The 22,764-nt window shown below is 39.5% G+C and overlaps 1 protein-coding gene across 3 annotated transcripts in view; it reads left to right on the forward strand.

Annotated features, from left to right (window-relative positions):
* gria4b (glutamate receptor, ionotropic, AMPA 4b) overlaps positions 1–22,764 on the forward strand; it is an 84,199-nt gene that overhangs the window by 26,641 nt on the left and 34,794 nt on the right. For all 3 annotated transcript variants that reach the window (XM_026327956.1, XM_026327955.1, XM_026327957.1), the window contains exons 3-5: positions 11,620–11,859; positions 19,995–20,179; positions 22,575–22,628. In XM_026327956.1, coding sequence (XP_026183741.1) covers positions 11,620–11,859; positions 19,995–20,179; positions 22,575–22,628 — 479 coding nt within the window. The remainder of the gene's footprint in view (positions 1–11,619; positions 11,860–19,994; positions 20,180–22,574; positions 22,629–22,764) is intronic.

Genomic DNA, 22,764 nt, shown 5'->3' on the forward strand with positions numbered 1-22,764 from the left:
AATCTAGCAAGGTAAGAATTAGTCCATCAGCACAGTCCTTTTCTTTTGTGTCACCTTCTGAAATAAAAGCTTCTCTTAACCCTCAAAAAATCACGAATGGAAATGTAGAATGTGACATACAGTGAAGCGGAAGACTGAATCATGAAGGGAGAAGGGGTGTGAAGGAGGGTGGTAATGAGTGAGTCTTGATTTTTGTGTGTAATGGGTACTGCAGTATTGGTGTGTGTGTTGCTCTTCCTCTATGTCCTGTCCTCCTTTTTGCCTGGAAACCTTTCATCCTCTTGTCCCTTCTTTTCCTGACTCATAGCTTTGATTTACTTCCCCTCATCCCACATACAGACACACACTGCATATGATGAATATTCATCTGTTTGTTTGCCTAAATCCTATTCTCTCACTGTCTAGTCCGTTGCTCTTAAGAAAGAGCTTGAGTAAGGCCCAATATGTGTGTGCGTGCATGTTCCCAATGAGTTCCATGCATCTCTGAGGATGAGTGGATCTGACAGCATCAGCCGAAAAAGAACTGTTGTCCTCAGACCAGGAATCTCCTAGCGCCTGTAGTGTGTATATGCGTGCACGCATGTTGGCGTGTGTGTTTGTCTCTGCATTGCTCTGTGTGTCTGTGTGGGTGGATACGCTGTCTCAAAAATCACTGAAGCAGAATGTTTCTTTAAGCAGCGTGCTTCCTCTTTCTGAATGCCCTTACCCATGATGTCCCAGTGTGCACACATGTGTGTCTGCCCATGTGTGCACTTCTATGACCTACAACAGATCCTATTAGCGATAATATTCCTCTGTGGGGAGCTAGGCAGAGCCCCACGGTGCAGCTCCAAGCTGGGCCGCAAGGGCTGACAGCAAACCAGCAGCCACCTGACTGAGTGGGGCAGGGGGGAGGCCTCGTGGTGCAGCTCTTCCCCCAAGCCCAGGCTGTGCTTTTTGACCATCCAGTGAGTCATAAACCATTAGCCAACAGAGCTCCATACTCTGCCCCTGGATGCCATAATAACAAAGAAAGAAGAACCTTTAATATGGCATCAGTTTACATTATATATATCACCCACCAGTAGCCACAAACCTAAAGAACAATGTTCTGTTTTTAATTAAATCGACCACATAAATAAAATAATGCTAATAATAAAAATATATGTATGTATGTATATATATATATTTATGAGCACAACTGTACATGCATGTGCTGTACATTTATTCATTCAAGCACTTGTACACTTTTTTATACATACTGTGCAATATGTACACTTAAACACACACACAACACCACCCAGTGCTGACTGTTGTGTCTGGCTGTCTGTGCTCTGTCCTTGTTTATGAAAGGTGCTCTGCACTTCACTCAGCTAGTTTGGCTCAGTGTTCCCATTGTCAGCATATCTGCAACATTTCTTCATCTGTGGGTGTTGATGTGTGACATAACTGATGCTGCATTCAAGGGTTATGGTGACGCATCCTAGTTTTCCCACAGCTCTGCTGACACTCACAGTCGTGTATTCTTGCATGCATGTTTATTGGTTAATCTTCAGATATACCCAACCTCAGATTAGCCAGTTTGAGCTACTACTAGGCTGTCCTTCAACTTCATCTTGTAGAGAATGAAATACATCTTCAGGGACATCTGGACATGATAGCACAAGTACAAGGTCATTTTTAGAAATGTTTTCTTATTGTTTTGTTGTTCTGACACTGAAACTGTTATCTGGCTGCTGTTTTGGCTTAGGTTAACTGATGACTCTAAATTACCTGTACGTGTGAATGGGGAGTGTGAGTGTTTGTTTCTGTGTCAGCACTGTGATAGACTGGCGCTCTGTCTAGGGTTTACACCGCCTCTCATCCGACAGCTGGGCTCAGCTCCAACCCCCACCTACCCTCAACCCTAGATAGCTGGAATAAGTGATAAATAGTGGGTGGATGGATACATTTCCTGTATATCATTTTGAAAGAATTTATTTTTCTGTGCATTTGTAATACACACAACATCTACAGAGTTTTGTTTGTGCTGTAGACTACATCAGCTGCTAGGTGACACTGGTGATATCTCTGTTGGATGAACCACACAACTCTATTGGCCAAGTCACCTGTGGAGCAGAGGAATGTCGAGCAGCTGCTGTAAATCAAGGCTGTACAGATATGAAGCAGTCGTGATTGTCAGGGGAGCCATACTGCGGCTTATTGGTTTTCTTGCTGATTTGCAGGCATGCATTTGGGAATTTATGTGTCTCACTGTGTGTATGAACTATTTAGTCTGATAAAGCATCATGTTTAAAACCATGACAACACTGGATCTATATTTGTAAGAAAAAGACGATAGGAGAGACATCTTAAGGTGAAGAGGTAGAAGAGAAAGAGCAAGAAAAACTAATTAAATATATAAATCAACCAAACTGTCACTCCCTCAGGAGGAGAGTGGTAGAAAACTCTATTGCTCAATACAAAAAACAAAGAATCATCACGTGCAGAATAGCTAGGGGTTAACATGACTAATGTGTCAAAAACAAATGACCTTTGCTCAAGGATCTCAACTCATTTATTCTAGTGCGCACAATATTATTGCCGATACTGTAGGAATGGTGACAAAATCTATCTAAAATCAGACCTCAGCTGTTATAACTAGAATTATTCTTTCAATTTTTTGATCCTATCAATGCTTGGCACTTTTCAGCAAAAGTCCTTCAGTGCATTTACCTTTTTATATAGCTTTAATTCTGAGTGGAGGAGTCCACTGTCCCCGCGCTGGATTCAGTTTGCCTCCACATACACAAAAGGATTCATAGGAAATGATTAATGCATGAAATCCAGCTATTCATAATGCAAACCCAACTTTTCTTATTACTGCTAGTTCACATTACAGGGTCACTTTTATTGTAAAGCAGTCACAGGTGTATCTGTCAACAAGGTTAGTGTTAACAGCAAAGAGAGAGAGGACGCAAACTGTCCATATACAATGAAAATATCTCTGTATGCATATCAGTGTAGACCTTCTAAAGTGAAAGTAGTGCTCATGTTATAAATGTGATGCTTTTGCTCTTTTGTATTAATATGAGTTTTTGTTTAGAAGGAAGAATTAAAGATAAGAAACGAGTCTGTGTGGAGACTGTGAGAGTGTTTCTGAAGGACATCAGCTCAAAGCGCAGTACATAATGATCTGTTTTTCACACCTTCATATTTCATATTTGGCAGCCACCTGTCTATCAAATACACCTCTGCTGAAACACTTAGACTGAACGGTTAATTTACAAAAGACTTCAGAAATTCAGATTTCACATACTCTCCCACACGCAACATCTCGACTCCATCAGTTTTGGTTAGAGTCAAAGCATTTTATAATCTTCAAACCACTATGCTTTATTTCGGCTTTGGTTTTATTTTGGGTGTGACCCTTGTTCTTTCAGTTGTGATAACCTTGTATTCAGACGATTAGGCAGGTTGTTGATAAAAGAGACTTAAACTCAACAGTACAATTATTACCTAAACTGTGGTATATACTAAATTAAATAAGCAGCAGTGGGACTGACCTCATCTTTTTGTGGAACAGACAATAGCAATGGCACTGATATTGTTATTGATTTTCTTTCACATTGAAGTGAACATGAAATATGTAGAGCTCATTTGCTGATGGAAAATCCAGAGCACTTCTAAGACCCGCATAAGCTGGTTGGTTGCACCACTTCATATTTCTTAGCCTTGAAAATCAATCATTTTATTTGAGTCAAGTTCCGACCCGGCCCCGGATAAGCGGAAGAAGATGGATGGATGGATGGATGGAAGTTTTTCATGGCAATTTCTTCAGTGAAACAGAGATATAATGCAGTGGGCAATTTTCACAGAGGACACTAGGAAATGTCATAGAAAAAGCATAGGTGCAAATAATCAAATGACTGATGGCTAAACTCCATTCTGATGCTTTGGTTTCGCAGTTCTGATATTTGCATGCTGGCTCACTGTCACATTGTCATGGCTTGCTGCGACACCAGTATCACCAATGCTTTTTCTGCTATAACAAATCGAAAGGTGTTCTCGGAAAAAGGCTTATAGCTGCAAATGTTATGGGGCTGTAATGCCATTTAGTGCTGATGCCCAACTGTCTGTTTCACCTCTAACTTCAGAAAGAAAGCATTTTACTCCACAGTCTCTCTGTCACAGGTTTTATTCTATAGAAGAGACAGGAAAGTCTTAGCAGGAAGAAGCCTGGCCTGTTTGATTGGCTGTTATCTCCCAATAAATATCCCCCCAGTCCTCATTTACCTCATGTTTTATGGATTCTAAGTGGTAAAGGATTAACGAGGAGTTTAGTTCACTCATCCCTTGGTGTTTGCACTTAAAATATTCTTCTTTGGGAGTGTTTTGTTTGCCTCTTGTGATCCCTCTGTGGATCTCTGATACATTAATAGTTATTGTAGTTGTTTTTTGACTTGTGAATATAATTTGTTGTCCTGCTCTCTTTTAATAAAAATATAGCTGATTTAGATGGGGTCACGGGCCAGCAGCACTGCTAGTGGCTACTGTATGGCTGTGACTCACTGTAGCTATATTTTACTAATTTATTCTGTTTCCCATCATAAGAAGTACAAGTCCACTGGCTACATGCACTTAATATAATTGTGTGGCTTCAGTTACGCTTCTGATTGTGTGATTTTAAGTATTTTATCAATATGTACAACAGATGATGCAGTGTTTTAAGGCTCATACTATTGTTGTGACTCCCAGCCTTCTTTTTGTACATATTGTATATACACATATACACACAAGGCTACCTCTAATTTTTTAGTATTCATCCTCGGGCTGTGCGATTTTATGACAGGGTGGAGGGAAATGAAGGGGTCGGGGATGTGTATAAATGATGAGCAGAGCAGGGCTTCATTTTCCACCATACACCACCACTCTTTCATGTAGGGCATGGTGGGAAATAGTCAAACAGACAGAATGGGGTGCTGCACAGCACATGTGTGTTCATGCGTACATGTGTGTTTGTATGTAGTGAGATGTGGACTGTCACTGGTACTCATGGATTATGTGGCAATGTGCTGCAGCGATGTCCAATGGGTCTCTCACTACTTCCCTTTCTTTCGTTCGCTCATTCTTAGTTATGTGGTGTAGTTATGTTGGTAAATGAAAAGTCATCCGCACAAATGCATGCAACATACACCTGAATGCACATGAGCACATGGCACGAATGCTTCATTGCTGCTGTTAGCACTTCTGCGAGCTTTACTTCACGTTTTTGTTTTGGACATGGGAATTCTTCTGTTCATGCAAGACATAACCCTGTAAATAGTTTGTTTCTCTTCATCAAACAGTCCTGACAGTATTGTCCTTGTACAATGTTCAATTTAATATGCTAATTGACACTGAAAAAAGCTGGTTTTCCATATACCACTTGATTAAGGAATCACTGAAGTCATTAACATAAGATCAAGATTTAAAAAAGCTTTTGTTCATGACATTTTTAGCTCAAATGTGTGAAATGAACTTGTTGACAAGTGGATTTTGAAATCCTACATTACGAAGAAGCTTATGGACAGTCAGTCATTGAATGTTGACAGTGGAACAACCATCACTTTAAATGTGTTTAAGTTGGACACTGTTCTGCAAGTTACTTAATATACAGTAATTGTTAGTATGAGGCAGGTTTACTGTTGCAGCTACAATGATGTTGGTGCTCTACTTTAACCTATTTGTTGTCCATCTAATAAAATGGAAACCTATTCAGCCAAATAATTAAACCCTTAAATAAATGAATGGCAAACTTCACTGAGCCCTCTACATTGTGTCTGACAGTAGTAAGGTCAATAGAGGTGTTGAATTAAAAGAAGGAATTGAGCAATTTGCTGTCTGCTGTGATCCTGTTCAAAATGGCTGCCTGCCCAGCATGAGCCCTGTGTACGGTCTGCAAAATAGTGATCGTTTCTTTTCATCTGGACTGCTCAGACAAGAGGCCTGTATTGATCGTTACTTTGTTGAAACTGTTACAGACACAAAGGGGTTTCGTTTCCATCCTTTTCATTAAAGACCTCCACTTATGTTTCGTGCTTCTTTGTGAGTTGATAAAGATGTCATATTATCATGCACACTTAAAGAGCCATTGATGATAAAAAAAGTACCATCATAAATTACTTGTCACAGTAATTCCAGCTACCAGATCCCGGTTGAAAGGCTTCTAACACTGGATACTCTGGTATTGGAAAATATTCTTTCCTCAAAAATCCTAGAAATACACGATAGTTCATCTAAACATTACATTTTAAGAAAGTGCTGTAATATTAGGATTACCCATAACTTGAAATGGAAGGTGTCAACAATAGGAATAGTTTTTATATCTTACTCCTTCTTTCCAGGACAGTTGGTTAACCAGCTGAAAATCAAAAAAACAAAAACATAACGTAAAGGCTGGGCAAGAATCAAGGGAAAGAATTTTTGCTCCCACCTCTGTGGGAGCAAAAATCTAATGTTTTTGCACTAAAGCAAGTGGTAAATAATGGAAGTTTGTTCTGTGCAGCTGAGATCGATATATTGATGGGGTAGAGGCTGGGGGCAGTGATCATCAAACTGCCTTGTGCTGTGGGTGGGGCCTGACACCTGGGAGACCAAGGGGAAAGTGTGTCACTGGCACTGGACCCTCTCCCACCATTCACTGCTTTGCAGAGAGCAATGATGACAAAGCAGTTTAGCTGCTCAAAGTCCTACTGGTCAATAGGACCAGACTGGGGTAGCTTAGTTTGCCTGTGTAGTTATAAGCATAACTTAACTCAGCTTGGTAGTTTGCACGTTTCAGATGATTCAAACAGAAGATGCAATTCAGAGAAATTTGCTCATGAGGTTTATTTTTGCAGGAAGTGATATGAGTTGATTTCAGATGAGCGTTATGTAAAATGACAGGAGAGTTTCTGTTGCATTGCTCTGTTAGTGTGTCACATACATAGTGTCTGGCCCATTGATCAGAATGAGCTGCAGTGAGTGTGTGTGCGCTCTGACCTGTTTGTGCAGTGGAGTGTGAGGCCAACGGATGCTGTTTCAGGGTCACTGCTGGTGTGGGACTAAATGGACCCGTCCAGGAGACTGGCCTGTCACTAGCGGCCGCCCACTCACTGTCAGTACTACTGCTGTCACATCACTGCTAGGTCATACCGAGCAAACGCTGTCTGATACAGCTTGACTCTGATGGATTGCTGCTATTGGCCTCTGCTGCTTCATCACACTGGAGCAATCCCGCTCTGGATTTTCTGTAAAAGCTGTGTGTCTTAAAATACATGTGGGAAATGTCACATCTCAGACAGAAGACAAGTTCATGTGACAGTTTTTGAGACAAACCCAGAAGCTAGCCTCAAACTAAACAGCTAAAAATATTAATAAATAAGTAAATTTCCCCATCGATCATTTGCACATACATAATGATATATATTACCATTTTCCATAGGGTCTTTTCTCATATTCCCTTGTTTACTTATAATAAGCAGAAGAAAAAGAAGAACATGACATGATATGACCTTGCTGACTCGGTGGCTTTCACTTTAATTAACCATGTTTTATGGACAGACTCACCTTCATGCCTGATAATAGTCACTTTCACTTGGCATTGTGTTACTTTTATCAGTGAGATGGATCAACACATAGTCTTGTTGTAAACACAGAACTGACATGACATTATAAACCTTCCAAATGTGTTAGTAAGGTTAGAGTGGTGAGATTCAAAACAAAAAATACCTGGGTACTAAATCCAAAAGAATGAGCTTATAGATACTAGAGGGGTGGTGATAATCCTCTGATAGTTTGTTTGTTTTTTATTACATATAGTCCTTCGAGCTATTGTTAATACAAAATGTATTGGAAAGTGCAGCTTTAAACATCAGATCATAGAGCCGGGTGTGATAGCCTGTTCATCCCACTGACAGCTGCTCGCCCAACACAGATACACAAAGTTACTATATACTTTCTTACTCATAAATCATAAGTTCTCTGATCAAGTAAAGACAAATGGCATCAAAATAATATGTAGATATATAATAAAATATTGTTTAACTTAACTTCTTTTGTAAATTATGTGCATGGCCAGATGGTCACGTAATCCACTCAGCATTAGCATCTATACACCTAAATGGCAGCACATTTTCCTTCACTCAGAGGTTGCTTACTACTTCATCGCGTGCATGCATAAAATAAATTCTTTCTGTTTTCCAGCACTGAATAGAAATCCAGAAGTGATGCTCATGTTTGCCATCACGGAAAGACACACAACTAGTGCAATAGTGCTGTTTATGGTTTTGATGGATTCCTTCTTCATGGATGAAGCAGCGTGTTTTAATCCAACACACACACACATCATTTGCCATTTGGCATGTGCTCAAGCTCAGTACTGTACTGTCCACTCTGCCAGAGCTTCTCTGGACAGATTGGTCTCACTGGCAGCTCGAGTGTGTAGAAATTTGACCTTGAAGTTGTCCTTAAGTTAATGGAACATTCTACTGTCAGTCTGACAGCTGCTTCAGGATTTTAAAGTAACTTAATGCCACATAGAGGGCAAAAACATAGGAGTAAGTATTAGTTGTGGTATGTCTTTGTGGTGTCATCAGTTCTAGCCCTAAATAAGCTCAAATTAAACACTAGTGGTATGAAAACAGGCAGCGATTAGTGATAATCACAGCAGGGGGAGACAAAGTTTGAGCAAAACTATCAGCGTTAGATCTCAGACCAGCAGGTTTCATTACATGCATATTGATTTTATGTTTTCCAAGCTACTGTAGTATTTCTGCCCAATAGCAGTGCAGCATGTACTGAGAGGGTGTGGGCTGACATGTGAGGATTCAGGGAAGTGCGTGCATTTGTGTGTGTCTGTGGATGTCATACTGTCCTTTGAGGGGACATCAGTGGGCTGTGTGGATTTTCCAACCTCTGGACTCCTTTCTCAGTTGAGTAGACACACACTGTTCCGTGACTCTCCCTCTCCCAAGAGCCTTCCTCCCTCTGTGTTAACACACACATGCACAATAAATATTAATCACTGTGTGGCCTCAAGGGAGCAGGTGTGGTGTTATTTACAGTTGCAGGTGTGGTTTGTGCAAGTAATAGGAATTGTTTGGCACTGTAATGGTATGTTGCAGTAATTTGAGTCTCAAGCCGAATTAAAAGCATTTACAGCTGTAAATGACCCGTTCTGGGAAAAAATAAATTCATCTTTATTTATTTAGTTATTTTTTCTGACAGCACACTCACACTCACACACACACACACACTCTCTGTTTGTATAATTCTGCTGCTTTTGTATGTTGCCAGTTAACAGCAACATGGGGGAAAATGACTAACAGCGGCAGAGACACTGTGTTGCACCTTGGCTTTTCTACCAAAAAACCAGCTCTGCTAATGTCAGTGCTCAGGCTAGATAGCAACTTACTCAACTGAGGCACATCAAGCTTCTTAAAAACATACCTGCAAATGTCAAAATCCATAATCTAAATGCTGTCAGCCTCGTTCTTCGTTGCTAGAAGAAAGGCTGTCTGCACTTGTGTTTTTAGTTACTTAGTAGCACAGATCTGGGCCTAGAGGCTAAAGGAGTATTTCTGATGTGTATCCTAATACCTTTGTTTCTTCCAATTCAGCACATGAATACATTGACAAATCACCAATATAGTTAATTATTGTAATCATTGTAAAGACACTGTAGTATCAGTTCCACTTCAAAGTGCATAAATTAAACTCAAAATAAATAATGAGTCTCTTTCTGGTTAAGTATATTACTTTGGATCCATGAAGATAAAATATGTGTAGCAACAGCCTCCTATTCAACACTGAGACTGACTTTAAATGAGTCATGACATCGGTAAAGGTAAACTTCAGCTGTGATTTTACAACAAACCCCACTACAGTGCAGTCTTGACTTGTCATCTTTCCCTGATACTGTAGCTCCATGTTCCTTAATTGTGTGTGCAACAGAAGAAGCATGACTTTCCTCTCATTGTTTCTCTGACTTTTGTCTTGCTTGTCTCACCGAGGGAGGAGGCTGCAGGCCGATCAGGCACAATGTTGACTTTCTCTGTCTTGACAGTAGAGTACGCCACTCTGCATGGAAACAGTGAGTTTGTCAGTAAAGCAGCTCTCTTGTCCCCCCCCCCATTTTTTTTTTAACAACAGGAACATTTTGAGCTCTTCCTTCAGTGTTCTGCTCGCTCTGATTCTTGCCATACCCGGAACCTGGCAGAGGATGCTCATTATCTTCCTTTACTGTTTTTCTTCTGTGTGTGTGTGTGTGTGTGTGTGTGTGTGTGTAAGAAGTGGGCAATTATAGTACGACTCTTGTAGACAGCCAAACCTTTCTATAATGAGGAAATCTCCTTAAGCAGGATACGCGGTATATGTGTGTACAGCACAGCTTGTGTAGACTTTATGCAAATGAAAGGTTTACATGTAATTCAAAGTCTGACCAATAAAACACAATAAACAGAGGTTGAGTTTGTGCTGCTTTGATTTCATAAAGCAGCACAGCCTGAATGTGTTGTGTCTTGTTAATAGGGAATATGTCCTGTAGAAGCAGAATGATTCAGTGTGCTGCTAGGAAATGTTGCTGCTGCCGTTGTTGTTTAAATGGGGAAGAGAACAGCTTTTGAGATGAAAGCAGCAGCGAAAACGAATGTGTTTGGGTTTGATCTCTGTTTACTGCATTCAGCGGTTCTCCTGAAAGGATTTAAAGTGGTAATCAGTGTGATAATGCTTCGTTATTTGGTCTCCAGTTATGCTTCTTAGTGCTCATTGCTGTGGTGATTTTTGCACTCCATTTCCTAACAATCAATTGTCATTCAAAACCGCACAGTTTGTTTGTGTTGATCATCCAGTTCAGATGCATTTGTTAAATATGATGCCTATCACCGTACACCTTACCTACCCAGGTCTTTTTTAGTCTAATCCAAGCAAACTGAAACTATCACTTCCTGTGTTCCAAGTATAGTTTCCTGCACCAAGATTTGTGTTCTTTATAAAATACTCTTTGTCTAAACTTGATTTTTTTTTTTTTGGCTTTAAAACAATGAAATTATCATGTCAATAATGGAAATCAATCATGGAAATAAGGGAGCTTCTCTGCCAGACAATGTATACTGTAAGTGTGTGAATGCTTTTTTTTAGTGTTTTATTTTTGAGCATTTTTGCCTTAATTTAGAGGACAGTAGAGAGATGACAGGAAATGTGGGAAGGAGGATAAGGGAAGACCTGTGTCTATACCTGCTTATTTCTGACCAGGGTCACAGGGATCTGCTGGATCCTATCCCAGCTCTCTTTGGGTGAAAGGCAGGGGTACACCCTGGACAGGTCACTAGTCCATCACAGTGCTTGAGAAACCAACCCTGTAATGTTCAGTATGGTAAACATGGTAAAATTATTTTGGGAAAGACAGGAACAAAACCACTGACTGGATGTGATCTGATTAGATAAATGGCAATAGAGAAATAGAAGGTGCTTGCAATACTGATGATCTGAGGAGACCTCCCTGGCCTACTTTTATACTATATAAATCTCTTGACATGATTTTAAAAGGCTTTCTAAAAAGTTATGTAATTTTGTTATTTTTTTCTGTCACCATCTTCACAATCTCTGTCTTAATTTTACTGTTGTTGCTTTCTTCCTCAGTTTGCTCCCAATACTCCCGTGGTGTCTTTGCCATCTTCGGCCTGTATGACAAACGCTCGGTTCACACATTGACGTCGTTCTGCAGCGCCCTGCACATCTCCCTCATCACGCCCAGCTTTCCCACTGAGGGTGAAAGCCAGTTCACCCTGCAGCTCCGACCGTCCATTCGAGGTGCACTCCTGTCCCTCCTCGACCACTATGACTGGAACAAGTTTGTTTTCCTGTACGACACTGATCGGGGTGAGTAATGCCATAAAAGTTGTTTTGATGGAAGTAGTGTAATTACACTTGAGTCCCATCTCCAACACTGACAGATTGAATAGATATCACAATTTAAATAACAATCTTTATAATAAGATGGTAAAACCCATATATAACGTGTCATACATAAATATCAAAAATTGTTTATATAAATAGACTTTGTGGACAATCACAAATATTATTTAAACCTGCAATAAACCTTTCAGCAGGTTATTCATTAGTAAGGTCTATAGCATATCCCACTTCTGCCCTTTACCCTCATGGCTCTTCTAAACTAATGGCTGTTTTTTAACCACAACAAGTCTTGGGGCCACCAAGCAATCAATCATGTAGCACAACTGCTGATAGATGTGCTGTGGGTGTCACTGGACCTCTCTCTCTAACTCACTCTGTTTCTCCGGCTCAAATGCCCACCCGAGGAAGAGGACCATGTCTCCTCTCTGTGTTTCTCTTCCTCACTTGTGCTGTATTTCTTTCACAGTTTCTGTCTGTTTTTTCTTTTCCCTTTTCATTTTTTTCTGTCACCCACTGAATATCTGCCTTTCTCTAACCCCATACACACTCACAGAGTCAATGGGTTTGTGCTTATTCACCCCCACTCCCCTTGTATCACATTTCCATTGTAAGATAGAATGGATATGGGCTACTGCTTGGACCACATCTCCACAGCTCACTTTCATACATTTTCCAGAAGCTAGTCAGGGGTTTTCATTCTTTCTCCCTGCTGCTGTGGGGACTGCGATGAATGTTTGAGCAGATTGGCTGTTAGGGGTTGCAGGGTGAGGACCGTATCAGGATGGCCTCTCTTCAGAACAGCTCATTCCCTGCCTCTTTTTCTCTAATCTCAAGTCGTACACGGTTGACTAGGTTAAAAGCCTCCTCTTCTCTCAACAAAACCTACTTGTATCTGATCAAGTGTTCTCCAAAAACACCACAGAGGTTCCTAGCTATAAGACTGTGCTGCCCTACATGTGGGCTGAGGACACACAACCTGACCTTTATTTTGCTTGTAGCCTCAGCCTGGCATCATATCTGATTCATAGGTTTGTGACAGGAATACAGATGAATTTGTAGTGTGTGATATTTCAAGATTCTAGTTTCCTGCTGTTTGATTCAAAAAGACTGCAATGATTCTTTGAAACACTAGACAATTTCTGCTAAGCCCATCAAATTTAAACAATGAACAGCAATAAGTACTGACAGCTGAATACAAGAAAAGGAGGCACAGGCAAAAAAAAAAAAATCTCTTCAATGTCTGGTCGTCTGCTGAGCATTGAGGATTTTTGTTTTCAACATAAAAGCCCAAAACACACAGAATATGTAAGAGAAAACAATTAACTGTGACTTGGCCCTGAAAGTGCAGAATGTTATTCTTCTTCTTTTCCTTTGGGCTGCTCCCTTCAGGGGTCACCACAGCGAATCATCTGCCTCCATTTAACCCTATGCTCTGTATCCTCCTCACCCACACCAACTATCCTCATGTCCTCCTTCACTACCTCCAAGAACCTCCTCTTTGGTCTTCCTCTAGGCCTACTTCCTGGCAGCTCTAACCTCAGCATCCTTTTACCAATGTATTCACTGTCCCTCCTCTGAACATGTCCAAACCATCTCAATCTGGCTTTTTCTCCAAAACATCTAACATGAGCTGTCCCTCTGATGTCCTCATTCCTGATCCTATCCATCCTCGTCACTCCCAGAGAGAACCTCAACATCTTCAGCTCTGCTACCTCCAGCTCTGCCTCCTGTCTTTTTCTGTCTTTTTTGTCTGTTTTTCTGTCTTTTTAGTGCAGAACGTTATTGATGAGTGTAGATACGGTATGTGTATTTCAGAACACAAGTTTAAAATATTTGGAAAACATGACCAAGAGAATTCAGATAGAGGCAGTTGTGTATTGGCATGTGACACATGTAAGCCTGTCAGAGTTGATAGTAATACCAAGCATATCTGTTCTATGAGACAGATGACTGATGGGTGTCTAAAAAAAACTGCAGATATGCTGTCAGCTTGTGTTGCCCTTTAGTGTGCAGACTGTGGTGTTCCTCTGTCTGAGAGCTAGGGCTATTACTTTTTACTAAAGTTAAGCTACTGATGAAAAAACAAATCATTTGAGTTATGTGTTTAAATTCAAAATGCACTCAGTCTAACATACACGGCAAAATTAGCTTCTGCAACAGACAGAAGCAGGTGGAACAGATAAAGAGCATGGGCAGGGCAGCAACAGTTCACAAACTCAAAAATGATAACACTTTATTGCTGTTACCAGAGATGCTCATGAGTTTCAAAATGCAAGTCTGATTTAAGTTTGAAGTCTCCAGGGTAATAGTCTGAGGGAAGGCTCAAACTTCTAATGTTTCCCACTTAATATCAGTTCCAAGTGCATTTCTCCTTTTGAAGTTTATCTGATGCTGACTAATAAAAGCTGTAACTCAAACTCAGCTTACAGTAGGCAACTTATAGGCAAACTGTCTGCATGAGTTTTTAAGTTCCTTGTAAAATTTTAAGTCCATTTATGCAAGAGGATAAACATGTGAAATGAATTCTGCATGATGTTTTCTCATCACATCACAGGATTAAAATGGTCGTAAAAGATAAAACTTTCATCCTACACAAACGTTCACTACCTTACCTACCATTGAAAGACTCTTAATGTTCTTGAGTCATTATTCGTGAGTGTGAGTCAACTCGAGTCAATTAGGGACGAGCTGTTAGTCAATTCATGAGTCTATTTATGTGAGACTCGAGTCACTAAGTGGAGAGCCCCTCTGTGGTTGCCCTCTGATAATGTCTTGCCTTTAGAGCAGCCATACAGCATCCCTCTTCTATGTATTATTTAATCCTGCAGTTATATAAATAATGATATAAACAATCAATAGGCTGTTTCCTGAATAAGAGGTCAATTTGAACTCAGTGCAAAGTGAACAGGGTGGGGGCATTTTATGAGTGGAAGAAATACATCATGCCTGGTTTCTCTGGGAAATGAGTGGGGAGCCCATGAATATTTGATACTGAATATGATAATGGAAGTGCCATACAAGACTACTCATAAATGTAATCCAGTTGCACCTTACATGATAAAGTTTAAACCTGATTTAATATGTGAACTGTTCATTCTGCAAGATCTTTTTAATGCATGTTCTCTTTTTTCTTTCTATTGCTATAACATGGCTTTGTTTTCATATTTTTCACTAAAGTAAAAACAAACATAACTTTTTTATTAATATAATTATATAATATACAGCACTTAAGATATAAAAATGGTTATTCTTTGTTTTCTTAAAATAATTTAGCCTTAACATTTAAAACTGTTGAATTCTCTGTTTCCTGATGGAAAAACACTGATGTTTTGGGCTCTGTTCTGTTAAAGTTGCTGTCACACCAATAATGGGAAATAGTGATTGTCACATATATACTGAACACAAAAGAGCAGCTGTCAACATTGGTGCTGTTATGACCCATTTTTAATAGTAGTTAATAGTAATAGTAGTAATAGTAATTTTAATAGTAATTTTAGTAGTAGTACTTTAAATTTTTACTCAAATACCATGTAAAGTTCATCATCATTTTTTCATGATGAATATCTTGCAATAAATACTTAGAGTAATGTGATTTTTTATGATATGAGTCATCTGGTCAAATTTCCATAATTTGTCATTTCGTTTCTTCATACATGTGTTTTTAATGTCTTATGTATTTTGTTCTTTAAGTGTCCTTTACTCATTCATTTCCCCTGCCAACTCTAACTGATTGGCTGAAATCTGTTTCGTAGCCCAGCGCAGCATGAAATCAAATCTCTTCAGTATTTTTCCAATTCTTAAAAATAATGAGACTTTCTTTCTGTAATGGCAGAGTATAAATGAAGAATCACCATAAACTCAGGCACAGTCCTTCAGATTTATTATCATTTTATTATTGTTTTATATGTCTTGCATAGTTTTTGTACTTCACACTCTATCCTAGTCAGTGAGCAGTGTTTGAATACTTCAGTTTTTCTTCACACAAACATGCACATATTAAAACTTCATATTTGATATGAGGATTTTGTCTAACATATGTGTGTGTCAGCATTGTCTGACAGTAGTCTGACATATTAGTGTTACATGTGAGAAGTCTTTTGTGTGCAGGCTGTAGCACTTTGGCCTGAGGATTTTTTTTTCACACACAGGACCCAGCATTCATCCAGTATTGACTATAATGTAGAATCAGCCCACGCATGGCTGAGTCCAGTCAATGAGCGCCGGTCTGATTCCCTGCATCAAAGCGCCAGAGATACATGGGGCTGGATGCGTTAGCTCTGTGTATGTGTGTGGTTCTAGTGAGTGCTGATTCTGCTAGCTTTCCTAGAATTCCCATGAATGAATAGAGTAATACAAATGGTATAAGGTAATACAAATGGAATGAAATACAAAATTAATCCAGGAAATAGTTTAGAGAGAAACTCAAAGGAAAAGAAGAAAAAGCGAAGAGGGGTGAATACTAATAAAATAGAATGAAATACAAAATGAAACCAGGAAATGTTTTGGAGAGGAGATGAGACAATGGGACAGGAAACAAGGGAGGAGGGGGGGGGGGCAAATTAGAGCATGGGAGAGAAAAGGGCGCAAGATGAGAGGAGAGGAGGAGAAAGGAGGAGAAATGAAAGGAAAAGAAGAGGAGCGGAGAGGAAATGACACAAGGAGAGATGTGAGTAGATGAGACAAGACAAAGAGGAAAGAAGGAAGGAAGTGAAAATAAGACAGAGAGCAGGAAACAAGATGATCTCTGCAGAAGATGGACTAGTGGCAGCAACGTATACAGGCCCTGATGAATAGCTCTGTTTAAAAGCCTAAGCCTCTCTATGTAGTCTCTCTGGAGAGGAAGAATGGAAAGGACCCACTTAGTTAGGAAGGGAGGGAACGAGGCTCAGCAGACAGACACTGACAGTAGGTTATGCAAGGACAGGGCAACCACAGGGGACAGATAAAGAAGAGGCAGAAACTATACACATGAACCCAGATGTGCACTTGCCACCCTGCCACTCCACCTGCTGCAGCTGCTTCCATCTAGTGTCCGGCTCTGCTCCAATCAGCACAGCATGCATTAGTGTCAGTCTGCGCACTAGCCTGTGGCTGTGTCTTTGACGCTGATGCTGATTGCAGCTGGCTTCTGCTCCACGCACTACCCCTGGGCTACACATTTATCAGCTGGTAATCAGCTGGCCCTTCGCATGCTTTGCTTGCCTCTGCGACCTCCACTGCAGCTTTCTGTCCATACAATGTTTACATCATGCAGCACAATAGGACATGATGGGATATCATATAGTAACTTACTGTAGAAGCAACTCACTCCAGCTGCCAGTTTTTCATCTGGGTTAGTGGGAACAGTGAATTATACCTCTTGATTTTGAGATTTTGAAAGTTTAAGTGTTTTGATAAATCATCAAAATAACTGAAATAAATAGTTTTACTCCCATTTTTTTTTCAGTCTGACACTGTAACTTGTGTTCGACAGTGAACTGTATCAAACTCATAGGTTAGTCCTCATCCTCAAAACCTTTTTTCAATGTAAAAATGAAGAATGCTTTTTATATGTACAAAAAACACTAATGCATATAATAAATCAACCACGACATTGCTTGTCCTGGCGTGTTTTTGTACAGTAAACTTTCAAACCTTCCAAGCCTATGCTATAAAAAGTAACATTTTGATTAATTTTCATTTATAATACTTTATTTTAATACTAAGGCTATCTAGCTCTACCCTTCAATACAAGAATGTTTATCAGGCGGTGAGAATGCTGTGTTTTCGATTGGAACATTGTAACATGTAACAACAAACAGTTTTAGTCTCAGTCTTTGAGCCTCATAAAATGTCTGTAGCCATCACATTAATATTGTATTAGAACAAGTAAACAGGTGTCAGTAAATCACATGGAACCATTAAAAAGTCAGCTGCGTACATTACATACAGCAGATGCTGTGTACTGTTATTTCTGCCAGTTCAAATATGCAGAAAACACACATTTCATGGGTCTTTAATGTAAGTTTTTTGTTTTCTTATAAATAAGCAAGTTTGTCTTATCTGATTTCGTTATTGTTCTTACATAACAAAAGTATTAATTTTATTTTTACAACCAGCTTAAGCTGAAAATCATGTGATACATAAAAAACTTTATAACAAAATATGAAACTTACTGTTTTCAGATCAGCAAATTACATTATTGACCTATTGTAAAGGCTTGTCAGTCAGTTACAAGGTGTAACAATAGAGAAACATCATTTTATGTAATTGTCAAAGATGTTTAAGTATTGTGCTCTAAAAAGGACCACATCAAAGCCCATTTTAAATTTCATTTTCTTTTCTAGCTTTTGCAGAATGCAACCTCATTTTTCTTTTGTTATAAATAGGAAAATAAAAAATGATTGCACCCCATTTGAGGTCTGCCTTCCCAAGAATTATGGAACTCAAAATGTCAGGAATTTCTTCCCTCAGGAGTTAACAGAGGACACTCTGACATGATAAACTCTATGTGTGTATGTGTTTTCCCCATGTGTGTCACCCCAACCAACAGTTTCTCTTGGCATCAACATGCCTCTAATGGGGAGCAAGGGGCTGGGGAGGGTATAGAGGAGGTGGAAAGGGAGCCTGGTTGCCAGAGCACAGGTTAATCCACTAATTGGGAGCAAAGGGAGACGGGTTGCCAGATTGTGACGGCCACCAGGAGGGGCCGTTTAAGGGGGACATCTGTTCCTGCTGGAGAACAGCCGCCCTCACAGCTCCCTAGTTTCCTCTCTGACACTCATCTCCTTTATACACAAACCTGACAGCAAGGGTCTGCATCCTCTAGAGTCTAGTGGTACATCTAACTGTACATGAGCCTGTTTCCCTATGTTACAGCCTGGACCCTATGTTACTGGCACATAACACCTAACTGGACCAAAAGACAGCATCTGGTTGGAAAAGGATTGAAGCTGTAGAGGAGTTTACTTCAGTGCTGTTCCTTTTAGATTGGGAAAAAGGTTATCTTGCCAAGGATGTTGTCAACTGGTGCCAGTTTGCTATTTAAACCAGCAATTATGACTAATATGTTTTTATCATTTGGACATCCTGTGCCATGCTCTATTTTAGCCAAGGTGATATTAGAATTAGTTTAATCAGTAAATCTTCAGGAGCTGTCATGCTGACGACTAAAAGGCCCTCAGAAAGCACCTAGAGTTATTATGATAATGGATAGCATTTATTTTATTTGAAACACCACATAGTGATATTCATGGGATACATGAAATATGTTTCTTTTTCATTAAACTAAGTGCTGTAGTTCATTTGAAGATCAGAGGTTTTTTTTTTTAAATCTCATGTTGTCTCATGTTCTAAATCTCAAAGTCCTCTGTGTTTTGGTCCCAGTTTTGTTTGTGTCTTACATGTTCTCCAAACATATACAGCGTTTTACAAATGTTTTGTTGAGGAAGAAACTGCACTGCCCACACTTTGTTGATACAACATTACAAAACTGGAACATGAAATCAGGAAATGAAAATAGGAACAAAACCCCGTACTATACAAACAAACAAACAGCTAAGCACCTTCTCCATTGAGTGTCAGACTTACTTATGCCCATCCATAATTTAAAGTTGGACATTGGCATTGGCAACTCCTGCTAGACTCACAGTGTAGTCCCAACTCAACAGACTTGGCTTCCAACTCATCCCTATTTTAATTCCAGACTCATGAATGATGACTCATGAGCATTTCTAGTTTTTACAACCCTTTGGAACATGTGACACCCAAATAAAAAATGCACAATAGGCCGTGGTGGTAGCAGGATTAATATACAATGTTGGATACAGAGATTTCAAAACCCATAGGCTGAAAAAAGTCAAGTCTGGGTCAACTCTTTCCAACTTCATGAGGCACCTAAAAACCCATGCAGGTAGGTAAGTGTAGTAAAGTAAAGTACAGTTAGCGCCTTTCAACCTACAACAATGGGCAGTACATAACACATAAACAACATATATTATAGATTATTATCCAGAAATGAAAGAGATTAAGTTTAAAACCCAATTCAGATACTTGAGTGTTGTGCAAAATAAATCTGTTCCATATTTTTTCTTGTCTTGCCCTTTTTGTCTCTCTCTCAGGTTATGCCATCCTGCAGGCCATCATGGAGAAGGCAGGACAAAACAACTGGCAGGTCAGCGCCATCTGTGTCGAGAACTTCAACGATGCCAGTTATCGACGATTGCTGGAGGACCTGGACCGGAGGCAGGAGAAAAAGTTTGTAATTGACCTTGAGGCTGAGAGACTCCAGAACATGCTGGAACAGGTGATGCCACCGTAACAAACACTTTCAGAAAAGTACTAAGGAAAAGTTTATTTCAATCAAATCTTTGAAAAATTAAAATATGTTTTAGCTACTTCTCAAAATTAACTTCTGCTCTCTTTTATTTCAGCATAAAAATCCAAAACTATATGCATCATTTGTTATATGACAGATCCCGCAGTCCTGGCTGCTACAAAGAAAACACACTATATGTCAGACACAATCATAGATGACGAAACAACCTAAGTTGTAATCAACTATAGTTAGAATTTAAGGGATAATACCTATTCATTACAACTTAATTTGTAGTTTGGATTTTGTTTTATATAAAAATGTTCATGTTTTCAAGATTGTAGCAATTAACTGCATAGTCCTAACTGACAGAAATAATGAGCAAAACTATGAAGTAAGATTCAATTTGATGTAGAGGCAGCTGACAATGGACTAGATATTGCCTATGTATCTCAATACGTTATTACCATAAGATCAGCACAATATATTACATTGATGATTTATACCTGATTCTTTGAATTTCAATAACAGGATCCCAGAAGATAAATTTATACACAGAACAGAAGTTCAACCTTTACACACTTGCTCAGTGTTTGTTTTACTCAGTTTTTGAGTATGCTTGTGCTAATTAGAAAGTTTTGAACTTGGAAACAGTCTGTTCCGATCTCCAGTGATATCAGTTGGCATAAGCACACTCAGAATATGATGTATGCCTTCCTCCTCCTCCTCCTCCTGCTACTGCTCCTCTCATCCCTTCATCTGTCCAGCTTTCCCTGGGGCAACTGGTGTCTCTGTAATTGTTCAATTATTCAGGAAATCTCCACTCTGACATCTGTCATAGTTATAACGATTTACTCTGCAGATGTCTGTGTGTTTGTGAGTCTCTTTGCCCCACAGAGCAGCAGAAGTCCCACTCCAACCTTGCTTGATGCCAATACACAGAACATCTCACAAATAGACATGATGGATTCTGTCACATTTGGAGCTTATGGGATGATGCAGTATTTTATGCAGTGGTGGATAGAGTTACTGCCAAAGACATAAACATCTGTTTTCTCCTGTATTTGTTCCAACTGTCAGTGCATTTATATGTAAATTGTGCCAAATTATAATCATCAAGGACAAGGATTTGACTATATAATTGGGCTTTATTAGCTGGTTGGAACACGGTCGGAACATACCAGGGCTTATAACCGCAGATGTTACTGTGAATGTTAGAGCACTAAATAGCTCAATGCAAACCTGTTTCATTTACTTAAAGTAGTGCAGCTCATTTGCAAGTTGTACGAACTGTGCTACAGCCGCAAAATCACCAACATAATGAACAAGACTTTATTGGCTTCAAATGAAAACTGTACAAAAGGGGGTGTCAAAGTTAACCAGACTTTACAAAATGTTGCTGTATAAGTTTGTAATGTGCATTTGATAATATAAATGTATTTGCAATCATCATGTTGGTCTAATGCCTGAAAAAGTCCTAAATGTAGGCTTGATATGACCCTTTGGAGCACTTTATGAAACAGCCTTCATCGTCATGGTTACAGCAATTCACAAGTGGTTACAGTCATGAACAGTCACAGCTTGTTTAGGTTCAGAGCTTCTTTAGCTTTAGGTTAAAATACCCAACCGTTGTCATCATAGTTACAACAAAAATCATGCTCTGTGGAACAGCCGTGGTTAAAAGAAACAATGCTGACTATTAGTCTGAAAGGGGAAACAAATGCCAGCCACCCGTGGCACAGTCCTGTGTTTAGTCAACCTAATTCAGACATCATTATGAATAGGTTTGATTGGAACTGCTCTGGACTGAATAAACAGTTTCTGTGAAGCAATGAACTATAAGCAAATTAACCCCTCTCAACCTCACATAGTGTGGATTGGATGCTGATGTCTCCAACAATTCCAAATTATTATAATGGAAACATTTGTGTGTTTTCACCTTGTGTATTCAAGCTGTAAAGGTTCACCAACACCCGAGTTTCATGACCTGATGCTCAGACCTGGACAACAGTGAAGCTGTCCAAGCTTTTCTGAGAGATTGAAAGCATTATTCCAGTGTAATTCATGTCCTTATTAACGTGATGTCCAGATGGGATTTCCCTGCAGATGTCAGCTATCAAAATGAGTTTATATAACCATTACGCAGCTCTGTAGTTTTATTTATATGTGTTGTGTAAGAGTGTCATGTCCATCAAAGTGTGAAGTGTTTACCTCCTCAGTAAGATACTGACGTGACTGTGTTCATTTGTTTCGGTGCCCAATCTTCTACGCCCACTCTGTCAAGACATTCACACCTGCCTGTCATATTCACCATTTAAAGTAATTATCGTATGCTATGCTGTAATCCAGTCAGATTAACGTTAAACTCTGCTCCGCCTCCTCGTAGATTGTCAGCGTTGGAAAACATGTCAAAGGCTACCATTACATCATGGCCAACCTGGTGAGGGAAAAAGTTTACCTCCTTTTAACTCACCAAAATTATTTCATCCATCTTTCTTGGTGTGCTTAGTAACTGCTTAGTACTTTCCCCCTGTAATTTCAATTCATTTGTTCACTGTTGTGATATTGATCTATAG

The sequence above is a fragment of the Mastacembelus armatus genome, chromosome 14, assembly GCF_900324485.2.
Source record: "Mastacembelus armatus chromosome 14, fMasArm1.2, whole genome shotgun sequence".
In the NCBI taxonomy this organism is placed as follows: Eukaryota; Metazoa; Chordata; class Actinopteri; order Synbranchiformes; family Mastacembelidae; genus Mastacembelus; species Mastacembelus armatus.